Raw genomic sequence first — 16,842 nt, forward strand, 5'->3', positions numbered from 1 at the left:
TTCATCTATACCTAGACACATGGACACTGTGGGGAGATAGGGACAGAATTCTAATAGCACCACTACTAGATCAGAATGCCCATCCTTATGGAGTAATTCTTCATCCCTGAAACATTTAGGGGAACCCTTTTAAAATATGATTACTGAACTAAGGGTAAGGACTGCTTAATTGACACTTTTTTCCTCCTACTTCCAGTGGACACGGTGAGCCAGACTGTGCAGCAAGCAGCAGAACAGGCTAAGGATGCTGGTCAGAAAGGTACAGGAATGTTTGTGTTTATTTCAGTAATATCAAGGCAGTGAAACCCCAGATAGAGCCCCCAACCCTTCCTTGCTCTTTGTCCCACACCTGGTGGGAAAGGGAAAGCTACTGCAGTGATGCTACAGTTACCTTTGTTCTTCTCTTTGAAAAGCACTTGATGAAGTCTACAAAGTTGCTGAAACCGGTGAAAAAGCTGTAAAAAATGTAGCAAACCAAGCAACTTCGTGGGGAAAAAGCTTTGGACAATGAAGATAAAAATGTATCAGCACTGAAATTTTTGTAAACAACTTTCTACTACCTGTACTCTTAAATAAAGAAAATACTTATACTCTGCCTGGCTTGTGTGTATTCCTTTGGTTACATACGTTAAAAAAAAGATTTAAAATCACTGGTCTAGAAAGACTGGATTATTTCACAGAGCAGACAGCTAGAGTTGTGCCATGCTACTAATGCAAACATTCTTTTTTTTTTTTTGGGTGGGGGTTAAATGATGGCTCAGAGTGGGCACCATGTAAAGTCAAGCACTTGAGAGCTGGTCTCTCCCATTCTGTCTCTGAGCCTAAATCACTTGTGTGTGTACAAGTCTCACCAGCTGAGCACCCAACAGCCCCCTCCAGACACGGTAAGCACCCGTCTGCTTCCATGACTGTGTTAGTGCTTCTGGTCTTATCGGTAAAATCACAATTAGCTACTGTGTTGAGGAAGACTCAAGTGTGCTTAAGGTATATGTAACCACTGTACAACAGCACTGATACTCAAAACTAATGCCAGCAGCAGAATGCTGCCTTGCTGGCGGCAGAGTGCTCAGCTCCACTATGTGCTTAGTGCTGTCTGAGCCTGGTCATTGGTACAACTCCAACAACTCTGGAAAAGGCAAGGGAAGGATGAGCAATGTGGGGCACTGGAGGCATTCACAACATTCTGTCAAACACGGATGGACAGTAATCATACAGCAGCTGAAAGAATCAAAACTGAGCAGGTATGTTTAAAAGATAACATGAACAAACCCAACTCATCAACAACCCAAAAAGCCCCCAAATAACAGAAACAATCTGTGTGCACATGAACTTAGAATCTGAAACTACAAACTTGTCAATTACTAACGGAGTAATTTAGAGGTTACTTACTTGGCATCTTGGAAACATAGCAAGAATTTCCATTGCTTTGATTTCTGATGGCAACAGTTGCCATCAATGAAAAGAGGTGTAGCACTGAGTTCTTTTCTGGGATAGAACAATGATTGTTCTGCTTGCTCTTCTGCATAATAGAAATATTTCGCTTTTAGTAGTTTGCAAGGTGGCATGTAACCCTGAACACTGTAGTTGTCATCCTTCTGCAATTCAGTGGCAGCTTCAGAGTACTTGCTGTGATGCTGTAACACAAACTACCTACCTGTGCTGTATTAAGTGTGAATGAGAGCTTACAAACACCTGCTGTGGTGAGGATGCGCTTTGTTCTCTGCTCAGAGCAGTTTCAAATCTGTGCTCAAACCTAACTTCAGGTACTGACTGGCTCCCTGCCAAACAACCTGGCAAGTTCCTTGGTGAATGCCAGGTGGCATGTAGGTGGTATTGTTTGTATTCAATTTTGTTAGCTGGCAGTTGACTTGCATGTGTGGGTGTGCATATATATAAGGAGGGTCTAACACCTAACTGAAGTAACAGTTCTAGTAAAAAAAACCCCCAAATTTATAACATACATCCCAGAGAGTGATTGCTTTTTTTCAGCTGTGGCTAGGGCCTGGCAAATGGCTAGAGCTGCTTTGCTTTTAAGCCTCTAAAGCCACGTTAACTCATAGCAACTGTAGCAAATTTTACCACTTTCTTCTTTCTGTTGTTGTTGTTGGTTCTGCAGAGGTCTGTGCTACAAAATGTGATAAGGAACATGTGACTCTTTTCTTAACTGTCTGTGACGTTAGGATTGAGGTCAACAATGTTCAGAACCAGTGTAGCCCTAATGCACAAGAACACTTCACAGCAGGCCATCACAAGAAGTCTGGAATCAGTGAGTTTGATTCTTGTGCTTAGCTTCAAGCAAAGGGCAAATCAGCAAATGTGTGGTAATCTTAAGTCAGACTCCAAGCGTTGTCTCCTTGAGAATCTCAACTCTTTGATTAAAAGTACCCTAAGTTGTCCTTATACCAGCCCCTGGCTATGCTAAGATTCATGTCTCTCGTGTCTCCAACGCCTGTTGGAGGTCAGGAACCACTGCAACCAAGTTGGCTGAGCAGAGATTCAGTCAACCTTAAGGGCTCCTCTTTGGGATTGGTAAAATCACGCCAGGTGGGAGATCTGCTTTTTTTCACCTGGGAAAAGAGGTGTTAGTGTGTGTGTATACAAGACCAGAAGATGCAAATGAATTGGGGAATACAGGCATTGTGCAGGTTTTGGCTTTTTTTTCCCTTCCAAGTTGGTAGGAGGTAGAAGATACCCCAGTCAGCTATCTATGCCAACTTTCTGTGTGCTCCAGCACTGAAAAGGTCCCGTTTTTCAAGTCTGCACAGCCAAACTAGTGGTGCTTTACTATCTGTAGAGGAAATGAAGCAGGGGAGGGAGAACAACAGTACACATTTTGCTTTTAACAAATTTTCTGTCAGGTAATGCAACGCTGCTTTTAAGATTATTTCTCTTTTTAATAATACAACTGTTTATTTGTGAGGTTTTTAGCCTCCAAGTTTTGGTTACAGTTTGTCAGAGTTGAATTGCTAAAATACTTCTTTTGTTTTACTATATGATAAATGTTTATGTAAAAACTGCACTGAAAAATATGATCTAGGATATAGGTCTTGTATTTAGAGATCCACACCTCGATCACAATAATTCTCTCAAGTTCAAAGGGTTCTCATTTTTTAAATGATGTCAGTATATGTGTGTGTATATATATATATATATATGCTGCACTTAGGTGATCTGTAGTACTTTTATAAAACTAGACATTGGTATATATGATGGAGCAAGCCACTAATTAAATGCACCACGCAGGTTTATTGCTCCATGCTAACTACCAGAATAGTTCTTCACACAAATTTGAGAAGACACAGTAAAAAGATCTGAAATGATTTACCAAATATATCCAATTTTAAAAGTCTTGCTGACAGGCAAGTTCAAGAGAAGTATTAGTGAGCCCCTTAAGAAAACTTAGGAGGTAGCATTTTAGCAGTGAGCATGTAATAGACAAGTGTGCTGTGAAGATTTTCAGATTGATTGTAACTATAGAAAGCTACTGCATGAAATAGAAAACAGTAATACACCAGCATAGTAGGTTTGGAAAGGTCAACTTTTTTTAATAACTGCTCTCTCTCCAGGTTATGTCATGCAGTTACAAAGTAGTTAGGAAAAAAGCATGAGTTTCTGGGAGGGACTAGTTGTCTTTTTAAAAAAAACATTCATATTCATTACATAAATAACATCTGGCACTTCAAGGGGACTCCACGGGACAAAAGCCTTACACTTCAAAAACTGTGCTTGATCCACAATATTTGGTTGAGGTCCATTTTGTTGTACTCCAAGATGTTCAAAATTTTCAAGACCTCCTTATGACCAAAAAAAAAAAGGCCGTGTGTGTTAAGACAGTGGATTAAGTTTATAGCAGCATCTTAGCTCCTCTGTGGTTTGGCCAATGATTTCTGGGTTCAGTTTCATTTCAGTTGTTCATTGAGGCAGCATCCAATTTTCAGAAAGCCTCTGAAAGGAAAGACTGAAAAAGAATTCCAAAAAACCTAAGTATGATTGCTTACCAAATTCAGAATATCCCTTTTTTTAAAAAAAAAGGAAACGACCTGTAGTCAGAATAATTATGTAGATACTTGATTAAAAACATAACTAGAGTTGCTTGATAATTTCAGCTTATAAAAATATTAGTCTGTCGGCGCTACATCATGATGACAGTCAAACTAGCTTGAACAAGCGATAAAAGGCAGTCCTGTAACAGCAGCACAGTTAAAGAAAAAATATTGCCTAAAGAGAATCAGGCCTGAAGCTTTACTACAAACAAAAACTAGACTCCTATCAAAGTTAATCCCTGCTGGAGGCCCGTTCTTCCTTTGCCAATGCCACAGCATTGATCATACAAGGCCTTACTGAAAGTGCTGAAGCCAAAATTACGTCATTAAACAAAAGTGCATGAAGTAATAATGAGCTAAGTGCTCATATAGTACAGTATCTGATCTGAAGTCTGAGAAGTGGCTCAGGTGGCAAGACCACTCTTTCATATATAAAATGTACCATTTTGTTTTGTAGGCGAAATACCCAGAATGGCCCCCACAAGTGCAGATGAACTGTTATCTTCAGATACATACTTGTATACAATTTCCTAATCCATGGATTTTTATTGTAAAAAAGACTAGTTCGGAACTGAAACTAATTGAGAATAGAATCCACTATAATGTCAGAAGAAAAGAAAATTTTGTGGTTACATGTAAACTTGTGATAAGCTTTCTCAAGAAGAGGGTACATTAACAGCGAGAGGGGTGGGATACAACAAGGAGCGGTCATGGCCTGTTTATGTAAAGGTCAAACCAGCCTCATTGTACACTTTGAAGACTTTCTCAATTGCATTGACATAGGCAGCTGTTCTCAGGTCCAGACCCAGGTTGTATGTCATGGCAGTACGCATGATTTGCTGAAACAGAAAAGGTTATATGTTATTTCTGTGAGTTTCTCCCTAGGAGCTGAACAATTTTGCTTGCAGGATCCCAGTTAGGAGTAAAAGGAGCTGCTAGATTGGTATCAGAGCTCTGATTCTTCGTGTATCAATCATAAAATGTCTTGATTCCCCTTATAACTGATAACTGAAAGGGAAGAAAATCTTTCCCATGTTACTATATTAGCCCTTTTCAAGTCTTAGACTGATATGTACCTCACATACTTGAAACATCTTGTCTCTCACTGTAGGTTTTGTCCCATTAATTAAAAACACAGCATAGAGGGGTTAATCTAAAACTGCTAATGGTAAAGTAAAGCACTCTTATGGATGTGTTCCAGATTAGCCAGGTACAGGAAGACAACTGAAAACTTCTTAATTACTATAGTTTCTACTAGAAAATACTTCTTCATTTCCTGTATTAATCTCTAATGTTTACTATAACCAGTTAATGGTGGCCATAATGGCACAGAGCAGAAGTACTTCATACTTGTGGTAACTCCCATTACCATGTATTGTCTATCTATCCCTTTAATTGCAGAGAAATTCTGTACAACCTATTCAAAAGCTGTTCCAAAGTCGTGAGTTTTCTCTCATATAAGTCTATACAGTAATGCAATATTTACCCGGGCAGAACGCTCCATTGTATAAGCCAACCCAGAGTGGACAATGTCTTTCTCAGATGCACCCTGCAACAACAGAGAATAAAATCAGGGTTTAATCCAAAACATAAAGGGATTAGGGACAATGACAAAACACCAAGGTGCATTAGGGACAATGACATGTTGGATTCCCTTAATTACTGAAGCTTTCTCACTCCTTCTAAAGATAGGTGAAGAATCTAAATCACCTTTACTGTGTTACTTGAAGAGCTAGTTATGGCCAATTCAATTCTAAAACCTCAAATGTAAGCACTGAAGTCTTTTATAGCTTCTAGATGCATGATGCATTTTTTTATTGATGTTGTAACTACTGTTTCAGCCTTCAGAATGCACAGTAAATATTAAACAAAAAAGCTCCCAAGAGTCAATAACCTATACAAGCTTCTTGCAATTGCTTTGAAGACAGGTTTTAGGAAGGGCATAAATCCCAAATTCGTATTCTCCACATTGTATTAGCCCTGAGCAACTCCAGAACAACTTTGTTCCCATTAAAATTTAAATACACAGAGCAGTAAGTAGTTGCAGACTGCCTGAATTAGGATGACTCAGTATCAGCTTCAATGTTGCACTGTCCTGATTGCTGTTATTTACTAATGATTTGACAGGTACATATACAAAATACGCACTTTCCCTCAAATACCTATTCGGGCTGGAAGTAGAAAGTACTAGGCCAGTTTCTATAGCTTGTGTTTGAGATCCAGCAATTGCTTTAAGCCACAGAACCATCAGGAATGCTATCCATAAAACCTAATGTGTATGAAAATGCTAGCATCATACTGGATCAGGCTAAAATCTATTTCTGTCACTTGACAGTAGTCCAAGTCCACATGCATTTCCCCTGATTTCTTCCCAAGGAAGCATGGTTTAATGTTTTTCACAACTCACTGGACTTCAATACCCCATCATTTGCTCCATCTCCTCCTGAACTTGTGTTTGAAAACGAGCTGACTGATGCTTTCAGTTTCCATGTATCTTTTGGCAGAACAGTCTGCTGTGCTAGGAACCATCCCCTTATTCTTCATTCTGTGCCTCACTGTGCTGGTTCTGTTTGAACCATTCCATATGGTGAACTATATACCCTCACCTGCCTGTTTTCACACCACTCATTCTATAGATGACTGTCTCCACCCCCTGACTAGTTCAGGCCAGTAAGACCATGGTTAGCTCATTGTTCCATGTATGAGAAGCTTCCATACTTTTGGTTATTCCTGTGATCTTGCTCTTCCCACATCTATAATGTTTGAAGATGCAGAGACTCAAGCTGCACACAGTATTTAGAAGGCAGACACAGTGGATTTATATGGTGGCATCACTAATCAGTCTTGTATTTTCACTTCAGAATAACTTCTAATGCTGGATTTGCTTTTTGACTGCTATGGATTTCTAAGCTTGTATTTTGTCATCACCTCCAAAACTTCCATTTGAATGCAAATGGATGAACTCACAACCCATCATTTTATATGGAAATTTCCCCACCATGTATTGCTACACATTAGATAACAATGAATTTTACCTGACATTTCTTTGCCTGTTAATTCAGTCTTAGAGGAACATTCTACAACTTTTCACCCAGCTCTTAATCTGGAGTGACAGAAAAAAACATATCAAACTGTCTGTGGTGTGGGATCTTGTTGAAAGTTTTTTGGAAATCCGGGCAAATTATATATCAACAAGATCTCCAAAATACAAAATGCATCTGTATTAAAACTGTAGCTTTTTTACAATATCAGAGGCATTTTGCACAGGCTCAAGTAAAAGAAAGCAAAAATGGCTTATTTCCAGTATTCTTAAGCAGGTCAGATCATTTGCTTGCTTTATTTATTTGACCATCAGCCTAACTATGTGTTAATGCCTTGTTTGAGGAAAAATGCTCTGTGGTAGCTACAATGGTAAAAATTAGATTGCAGTTATAATATCAGGATACACCTACCTTAACAGTAAAAAAAACCAGCAGCAGCTACTTACCGATATCCTATCCTGAAATTCTGCTGTAGGCACAACTGGAATAGTTCCCCCATGTTTCCCGAATTTTCTTTCCAAGCTTTCCTGGACAGACACTAGAAAGGAAAAAAAATAGATGCAAGGTAACAGACGAGGAGAGGAATGTGCTCCCTAACAAAGGTGGCAAGGCCAAGACTTCCAGCACTCAGTGGCATGAAATGCAGGCTATAGGGGCTGTGGGTAAAGGAAGTCATCTTATTTTGTTTTCTAAAAAAAGGGAAAGATACTGATTTTTTTCTGGTTTTATATGTGAATGACTCCAGTATTACTATAGTACAGTCACAAGGCAATGAACTCAATTTACTGATTTTACTAATCTTATCAAACTGATAGAGCAATCTGGATTAGTTTTCCTAACTTGATAGATAGTATTAGACAAACTATTTTTTGAAGTTAAAGCAATCAATTATCCCATATTGCACTTGGAATATACAGTAATTGCTAAGAAAAAAGCCCCTGTGGAATTTTAGGTTTTTTTCCCTTAGGACATGAGCAGTGCTTTGGTATTTTCATTGATATTTATTTCATCTTAATTCCTGAAATCCATAAACCAACATCACAGAGTATTCAAGATAAGACAATCTGGAAGCTAATGAAGGGATTTAAAGGAGAATTTCTGTAACTCTCAACTACTTTAGAAACACCTAAGAGAAAAGGTTATATTTAAAATCATGCATGTATGTTTTGTGAAGTCCTCTGTTTCAAGATTTTCACATTTTCTACAGAATATTGCTTAAAATGGAGCAACATCCGCCAGTACTTCTCCATTAAGCTTCCTCTCTCTGTGCAATTGGTATTCTTTCCCAGAAACTAGGTAGCACAGAATGACCATAAGTGGAGTTGTAGGCCATAAGCAGATTTTTACAGTGCCTGTACCAATTATATCATTGTCCTTTACAGAAATCCTCTATTGTTGTATGTGCAGAACAATGTTACCCATTCAAACTGAATACTTCTCAAACACCAAGTGTACAGCTGAAGGATGTTTATTAAGAAGTAATAAATATTTCACATAATAAGTAGCTTGACTTCAGAATTTTCACAAAACTGAGGGAAGAATGAAAAGATAACTGAAAAACTATGCATTTAACTTGGGCCATCAGAGTCACAAGTCAGTAAACCCATAAAACCTTCTCTATTCTTTAGTATGAAGTAGTTATAGACTTGTGGGGAAACTGCGGTGAATTTTAGTTAGTTCTGTATTTATTTGTCCCACATTTGGTGTTTGCTAGTCCAGTGTATTGATTAAACAGTGTGTGGAAGTGGAACTGAGCACTTACTGAGCAAGTGGTAGTTTGAATCCCTTTCATATTTGAAAGTCAAACGGCCATAACTGACGTGGTTCAAGTTTTTCAGCCATTCAAAATAGGATACTGTTACACCACCAGCATTCAGGTAAAGATCCTGCACAAAAATAGCAAATATTTTGAGTTGTGATCATGTGATAAAGGCAGCTCTATGGTATTAGGCAAAAGTAAGCAGAGCTATTATGTACAAAGCACTACTTTAAACTGCAGTACAGAAGACAATTCAGTTCTTACTCTTACAAGACAACACTTATCCTCTTCTGCAGTCCAGACATTACTTCTACTGATTTAAAGAGGACTTGACTTAAGAACACAAGAAGTTCAGGTGTGCTTGACTGACTACCTCTATTTTAGCAAAAGTGTTAAATCAAAAAAATTAGGGCATCCTTAGGCCATCTCAGTGAGTAAAGGCTGAAGATCAGCCACTCTGTCTAGCAATATCACTTGATCAGGACACCCTTTCTTTAAGAAAAAATTGTCATTATACCTGGCTAAGTCTTATTCTTTCAAATACTCACAACAGACAACATTTACTCTGTACAATCTACAGTATCACCCAGATACACAATGTCTACAAACAAACTGGCCAGTATATTGCAGTGAGATCTTTAATAAATACTGCCTTTCTTAAGCAACACTGACACCCATTTCCTAGACATCTGTTACTAAAAAGCCACTCTTAGAGAATGAATGGCTATCAATAAAGCCTTCAATAAATAATGTCTTCCTACAGTTCACAAAAATGTTATTTTTGTAATGAAATCAAAGGTCATAATAAAACCTTACAGGGATAACCATAATATTCCGCTCCAAGAAGATTTTGTCAGCTTCAGGAGTCGTAGGCCCATTGGCACCTTCAGCAATAATCTGAAAGAAATCACAGCAGAGTAGCTCAGAGGTATATGTTTGGGTTTGTTCATGCTAATTATCAAATAATAGCATTTAGACAGACCTTCCCTATTTTTCATTTACATTTGAACTCTTTTCACTTACTTTTGCTTTAACCTTGTGAGCATTGGCCTTAGTCAACTGTTTCTCGCTGGCAGCAGGGATGAGAATGTCACAGTCTGTTTCCAGAATACTGCCCTCGAGTGGCTTTGCTTTAGGGAAGCCCATGATTGTCCCGTGTTGCTGTGCAAAGAAAACAAACCAGGGTGTTTTGAGTGTGTGAGTACTTGTATGAATTCCTTCCCTTCCTCTGGCTTCCATAATAGAAAAAAAAAAAAAGGGCAACAGTACCAGACAGACAGCACATAACATAATTCTTATCTTTACTTAGATTACATACAAAAAGCAAGATACAAAGCTCAAATAACAGTCAAAGTTCCCAAGACGGGGATTGAGGCATAACTGCTCTCTGGCCAAAGACACTGATAATCATTTGGGCTCTGGAGTATTAAAAAAAAAGGTCCCTCTCAGCCCTTAAAACAGTTTTCAAACAACTGAAATGACTCACTAGAGTGCTACACATAGGCTAAGTTGCATCACATAAGATTCAGAAGTACTATTTTAAAGTACTATAATGATTGCTTTTGCTTAGTGACAAAGCTTTTCATTCTTCTGAGAAAGGGAGTGATAAAAACATTTGAATACTCCCTATCTAAAAGAAGAAACATCAAATAAGGCTCTTAGAAACTTCAAGTAGAAGACTGCACTTTAGTGCCTGTCCCCTCAAGTCTGCTTCACTTGGAAATAAAAAGACCATATCCACTTGTCATTATAAACAACACATTCAAGTCACACTGCAAGACAGGTTTTCATTCTTTCAGAAACATTCAATAATTAAGAAGCAGCAAAAGCGCAGGTCTTTAAATGACCCCATGCTTGTGACTCTCAGTCAGGAATCCTTCAGGAATCTCCCTACCCTGGTTCCTTAAGACATCTTTCCTAGTTTAGGCATAAGAAAAGCAAAATAATACTGAAGTAATTAGCCTGCACACTTGCAGGCATTCTTCTGAGTCAGGTCAAAGCGTAAATAAGGAGAAAGGTCAGAAGAGTCAACATTTCTAAGCCATTTTGTAAGGACTAATTGCAGCATGATTTAAACATCAAATTAACACCAGTCCGCAGTGTCATCCTATGTACTTGCAAAGCTGACAAAAATAAAACACTTTCTGCTTAGTTAAGCTTCATACCAATTTGAAATCTTCTAGTTCCTTTGGGTCAATCCCATCAGGATTCCAGATAGAACCGTTAAACTCCCCGACAGCAACGCATTTTGCTCCGTAACGATGCAAGTATCTCATAGAATGCAAGCCCACGTTACCAAATCCCTGAAGGTGGAGAGGGGAAAGTAGTTAACCCTTCAGCTAAAATGATGATGATTGTTGTTAAGGTTTATACAGTTTTGAATAGTTTTAAATAGTCCTTAATCTACCGGCACATCTTGGCATTGGATGATACGTATAAGAATGATGGAAGATATTTACATGCATTCCATTCTTGTCTGAATACCCCTACAGAAATGATGCACTGCAGCCAGCAATATACAGTTGTGCTAAGTTTTTTATACTGGAAATACAGAAAGAACTAATGCTACTATGGAAGTGTCAAAACTGATATTTATCAATATTGGATCACTACGTGTATTTTATAACTGGCACTGTCTTAAAGGGATTAGTAGATTTTTGTATGGCTATTCGCAGGTTTGACTAACATTTGTGGGACAAGAAATATTCTCATTTAATTTGGGTAAAGAAGGCTTACAAGTGTAAAACCATCCCACAGTGTTTAAACAAAAGAATATAATTAGTTCTTCACACTGAACTTGCAAACTAGTAGGAAGCTATGTAATTTCTAACACATTCTGAAGTGGCCCTGTACAAAAAAGACTCTCTAAATTTAGATAATCTCGTATTTCATTATAATGCTTTACATCCTTACATGTGTAGAAAACATGATTCCAGGCCATTATGTTCCTTTACTTCCAGAATGCTGGCATTCTGGAAGTAAAGGAACACACATAGTAGACTAAAAAGTCACATGATCGACGTCAAAAGTTTGTAGTACAATTCTGTGCTGAAAAAATAAGGTGAAAACTAAAGTCCTGTCTAATGTAGCTCCAGTTGTATTTAGGATTTTTGTTTATGCGTTAGAAGCAAACTTTGATACAACAGTCTGTCGTGCATTAGGTCTCTTCAAAACACTTTATGCCTGTTTTCCTACAAGAATTTTCAGCTATTCTTATGGTCATGTTTTCAGCCTAAGTTATGCTGAAGTGCCTGTTGGTTAGTCCTCTGCCAGGCACGAAAATGCCAAAGTGCAGGGAGATGAGTGTGCTGCAGGGTCCACGCAGGGCAGGGATGTTTGTTCCAGCCTACGGGTTAACTAGAGGACAACCTGGAGGTTACAATTACTCTGCTATTTCTAACAACCAAGCAAATCAGTGCCTCAAATCCTCCATTTAACATACTGTTTAAAGCAGAACAAGTTATTTCTTTGAAATTTTAGGAATGATAATACATATTACCGACTATCAAACCCCTTAAATTCAGCTACCTAAATCCTCAAGTCTTACGAACACCAAAAATGTGCATTCAACCTACAAATTTAGGATAAGGTATTGGCTTCCTATTTTTCCAACTGCCCATTCTATAGTGAAACAAGAAACATAACCATCAATTCCTTCTCTCCCTGAATTTTTTATCGTAAAACATTGCAACGAATTTTGTATAGGCAGAAACAGTGTCATAGCTCACCGAAAAGTGTGCAATGCCTGAAAGAACTCCTGTAATAGTATTTAATTTTGGTGTTTGCAGCCTATGTTTGTAAAGATTAGAGATATGGCTTTGAGCCTGTAGGGTGCAATTGAAAGTTCAGTTTTTTAAAAAACAGCCCAAAATACAGGGCACCTGTATTGCCTGAAAAGAGTTTCTGAAGTTTGAGAGTAAAGGTGAACTTGGAAGTTTTAAAACCCTAACAGGTTTTAAGGGCTACAGCTCTTTTTAAAAGCAGCTCTACTGAAAGTCTGTTTACTACTTTTTCCCTACGGTCAAAGGAAAAAAATTTACCTGAACAGCAAATGTTTTATCTCCAAATCCAGGAGTCATTCCTAATAAACTCATATATGATGCTTCATTGATGAAATTTTCAATTCCATGGAAGACACCACGACCAGTTGCAGATATACGTCCATGGATCCCACCCTGGCTGATGGGTTTACCAGTTACACATGCGTGGGCATTAATATCCTGTAAAACAGTGAAGGACTTGTGAGATAGGGAATTAATCAATCAAACAGCAGCTGGACCAAGAAGTTCTAGCTATAGATAAGAGAAAACTGAAATCGTAAGGGTCAGAATCTGATACAGCTTATATACATTTATTTGTAAAGATTATTTCCTCCCTCACTGTGTGTGAACACCTTGGAAGTACTCCAGTAGATGTCAGGGAAGTTGTGTAATGCAATACTGGATATGGCCTGTAATTTTTTATTGTCTTTAAGTGTGTATGTTAACTTCACTCTGTGTTTAGTTAATCACAGTGACATCCACGTTGTACTGTTAGCAATGAGCACGCTTTTGACAAATCAAAAAGCTGTGAGTGATGTTTCTCAAAATCAGCTCCTATTACAGTCACAATTTTCATCATTATTCTTGAAGTGTTAATCTTTTTAAGGGCTCAGACATATCCCTGGACTGGTTTTTAATCACCTTTAAACAGTGTTTAGTGTTCCTTTATATCAAATTCAGTTATTTTGAAAGGACAGGACAGGCCTAATATGTTCTTGTTGTCAGAATACAGGGTTGTTTGATCTCAGAGAAAAATCTGCAGTATGAAGGTCATATGGCAAAAGTTAGATAAGTAGATTACTTTTATTCAGAAAAGCAATATATACAATCAAGCCTCTATTCTTAATTTGGAGGCAATAAAGTTTTCCATATGCCAGATAGTTAGCCAAGATAAAATCACTATTTAAAACCAGACTTAATTTTTCCAACTGAAATTAATAATTTGAAAAAAATGCTTCCAAACTAGACACTGGACCTCCCTCTTCTGTCAGCACTCGTTCTCATGCTCCCACACCCTGGGAGCACAGTCACACGGTGGCTTGGCTTCCAACACAAGTGAAAGAGTAGGGATGAAAGAGAATCCACTGAAATGAGTCTGCCAGCAGCCGGATGGGTTTCCATTCCACCAGCCACATATTCCCTGGGAGGCTCCCTCCTCTCTGTCACTGTGCCAAAAGCATTTGCATGCCTGTGGCGTGAGTGCAAGATGCTTGGTGAGAGGAAGGAAAGGAGCAGACAAAAGTAAGTGGAGACAGAATGGCTGGCGATGACTAGAGCCATAATAAAAATTAAAACTTTTTGTTTGAAAACGATAGTGAGCTAACACATAAAGACAAAGGTAACTCTTCTTTAAGAATAAAAGTGATCCTGGGCTTGCCACAAAATTCCTAATTCGGTTTCCCAAAATATAGTTGCACTGCTGTCCATAAGCTGTCTGCTCCCTCTGGTGGCATATCAACCGTAACCAAGATCAGCAGGGGTGTTTTGCTAGGAACAACTTGCCCTGGTATTTTGATGGACTTTTAGGGTTTTATTCTGTTTCAGATTGAAACTATGTCTTAGGTTTTGTGCATTCACAAAGGCGGATGTCTGTTTTATAAATACTTGAAGAAATACAGCCTCCCATCATATATAAGAATGTATTTATTAAAGTCCCTTTGTGTGTCCCTAAAGTCAGTTGATTGTGTCAGGCAGTACAGAAGAGCGGAAAAGATTAATTTAACCAAAAACTTTAGCCATATATAATTCAGTGATCCAGCAACTTCAGATGGATTTTCTGGAACAGTTAACATGGTAGTTATTAACGACTTGCATGGTTTAGCAAGAAAATAGAGCACGAGATGAGCACAGGTCCAGATCTTCTTAAAGTCACATATACAAAACACAGTTGACGTCAAAGTCCTAAAAACTTTGATTTTAGGTCAATAGGCAAACACATTTAATGCGTCTTGGGCCAAAAAGAAAGGGCATGGCTTTTAACGAGAACCTTGGAAAATGGTTTATGGCTAGCATTAAAGACTTCTATATCAGCACTAGTAGTTTATGAACTTAGTTGGCAATGTTCAGACACTAACTTTTGTTCCTTTCTTAACCCCTTTCTCCTTGTCTCTCCAGCTTGCTGGTTCTCTTGCTGGGTTTCAAGCAGACTTTCCCTATCTGTTTGTATCTGTTGACTTATCCTTTCCACTTCAACCTCCCTGAATACAGCTGTGTGCAACCACACTGACTCATGAGGTCTGTAGATTTCTCAGACAGATTCCTCTCTCCAAAGTTATCTTTCCACTCAACTCTTAGTAGTCTCTTGCATAGCTTCCATCTCTCTTCAGAATTATGGCTAGTTACACTTTTGTTCAATGCTCATTTTCTGCTCTTAGTTCTCTTCCCTTCTTCCCCCATGGCCACTTTTATCTCTTTAGTATTCCTTAATCACCTTTATTTGTGCTCTTGGTGTCTCAAACAGATAGTTATCTGCTTCCTCTACAAACTGGTTTTGATGGATTATTCCCCTTGTCAGAATTGTCACTTTCCTTCTCCACACCTGGTCATTCTCCACAATAGCTATGAAGTTCCACTATGGCTACCATTCTCTCTTGCATGGACAAACAACCAACCCAACAAAATTAAGTTTCAATTCTTTAATTAACTACTCAGAAAAATGTTCCTAAATCCTCTCAGGTTTTTTTATTTTTCAATAAGATACTGCCATGCAGAGAGTCTAGGAATAAAAGAAGCTGTTGTAGCATAATGCAAATTCTATTTTTATCCTCAGTAGTTGTTATTTTATTTTGTCACTGAATCGTGAGTATGTGTAGGACTACACAACAAGGTGAGATGACAAAGTGGAAAGAGTAAGAAATTCAGCCATTTGAAAGCCTCTCCTCTATCAGTGTTTAGTTTTCCAACTATCAAAAAAAAAATGAAGCTTTTGTATAAAACTGTATGAGAACTCAACTAATACAGCAGATCTTAAAACAGGTCATATGATACAACAATGCTGTTGTATCACAGTGAAATATGCATTTTAGTGCAATGAGTTAAATGTTAAAATGCTTTAAGGTAGTAGCTTTGGTAAATGTTGGAATTTTAAGTTATGACTGAGGGAACTAGTTGCCACTCCACATGTTGAAGTCCTTTTGAAGTCATAATTTTGGGGTTTTATCAGGTTTCAAGTTTTAATTAAAAAATTTACATATGTGAATAGCAAAAAGCAAGTAATGTTTTACAGTGGCATCCCTATCTAACAGGCAGCTCTGTGTAAAAGTGATTTAACTCAATCCCTACGCCACAGCTGATTCCTCAAGCATTCCTTTTTTCCTCCCATAAGATACCTTAGATTCTGTTTTAGATGTAGAATAACCTGTGCCACTCCATCCTCCTATTGTTAAAGGATCAGACAAGTATTCTGCCTAGAGACTGTCTCAGGAAAGCTGGGCACGTCTTGAACAGACACACCAGAGGGAAACACATGTTGAGTGGCTCTAATGCCTTACCACTGGAGGCAGACACCCTGCTGTATTTAGGGAAAACTGTTGGAAGGGACTGCAGAATGTACAAAGAACGAGTCTTTTCATTTCAAAAGGAGCTGGGATAGGCAAACATGCAATAGATTAGCATATCAATACACAGCTACTAAGAAATAAGCTGTTCATAATACGTTTTTCTCTCATCCAACCTGTCAAAAGTATACAACAAGTGTTTGGTTAGCAGTCAGGTGCAAATAACCCCCCCCAACATAAGGGCAAACGGCAAAGTAAGGGCTAAGATTAAAAACTAATTTTTAAAAACTTTAATTCATGTTATTGCCTCCTGGGCAACATGTTCTATCAGTGGAGAATTTGCTGAAGTCTACATCGATTACTTGTTACCTCTAGGGGGACTGCAGAGAACCTTATAACAATAGCGTGAACTTAATTTTCATGGTCTCTTGAATGAACAAAACCACAAGCATTTATGTCATA

The 16,842-nt window shown here is 38.2% G+C and overlaps 1 protein-coding gene across 1 annotated transcript in view; it reads right to left on the reverse strand.

Moving 5' to 3' along the window:
- Nucleotides 1-3,520: 3,520 nt before the first annotated feature.
- Nucleotides 3,521-16,842, reverse strand: part of GLUD1 (glutamate dehydrogenase 1) — a 29,355-nt gene continuing 16,033 nt past the window's right edge. The window contains exons 6-13 of the mRNA XM_017807121.1: nucleotides 12,884-13,063; nucleotides 11,009-11,146; nucleotides 9,867-10,004; nucleotides 9,660-9,740; nucleotides 8,847-8,970; nucleotides 7,531-7,622; nucleotides 5,530-5,592; nucleotides 3,521-4,882 (exon numbers count right to left, since the gene is read on the reverse strand). Coding sequence (XP_017662610.1) covers nucleotides 4,763-4,882; nucleotides 5,530-5,592; nucleotides 7,531-7,622; nucleotides 8,847-8,970; nucleotides 9,660-9,740; nucleotides 9,867-10,004; nucleotides 11,009-11,146; nucleotides 12,884-13,063 — 936 coding nt within the window. The 3' untranslated portion in view covers nucleotides 3,521-4,762. The remainder of the gene's footprint in view (nucleotides 4,883-5,529; nucleotides 5,593-7,530; nucleotides 7,623-8,846; nucleotides 8,971-9,659; nucleotides 9,741-9,866; nucleotides 10,005-11,008; nucleotides 11,147-12,883; nucleotides 13,064-16,842) is intronic.

This window comes from Lepidothrix coronata, unplaced genomic scaffold (assembly GCF_001604755.1).
Source record: "Lepidothrix coronata isolate B3197 unplaced genomic scaffold, Lepidothrix_coronata-1.0 Scaffold17, whole genome shotgun sequence".
Lineage (NCBI taxonomy): Eukaryota > Metazoa > Chordata > Aves > Passeriformes > Pipridae > Lepidothrix > Lepidothrix coronata.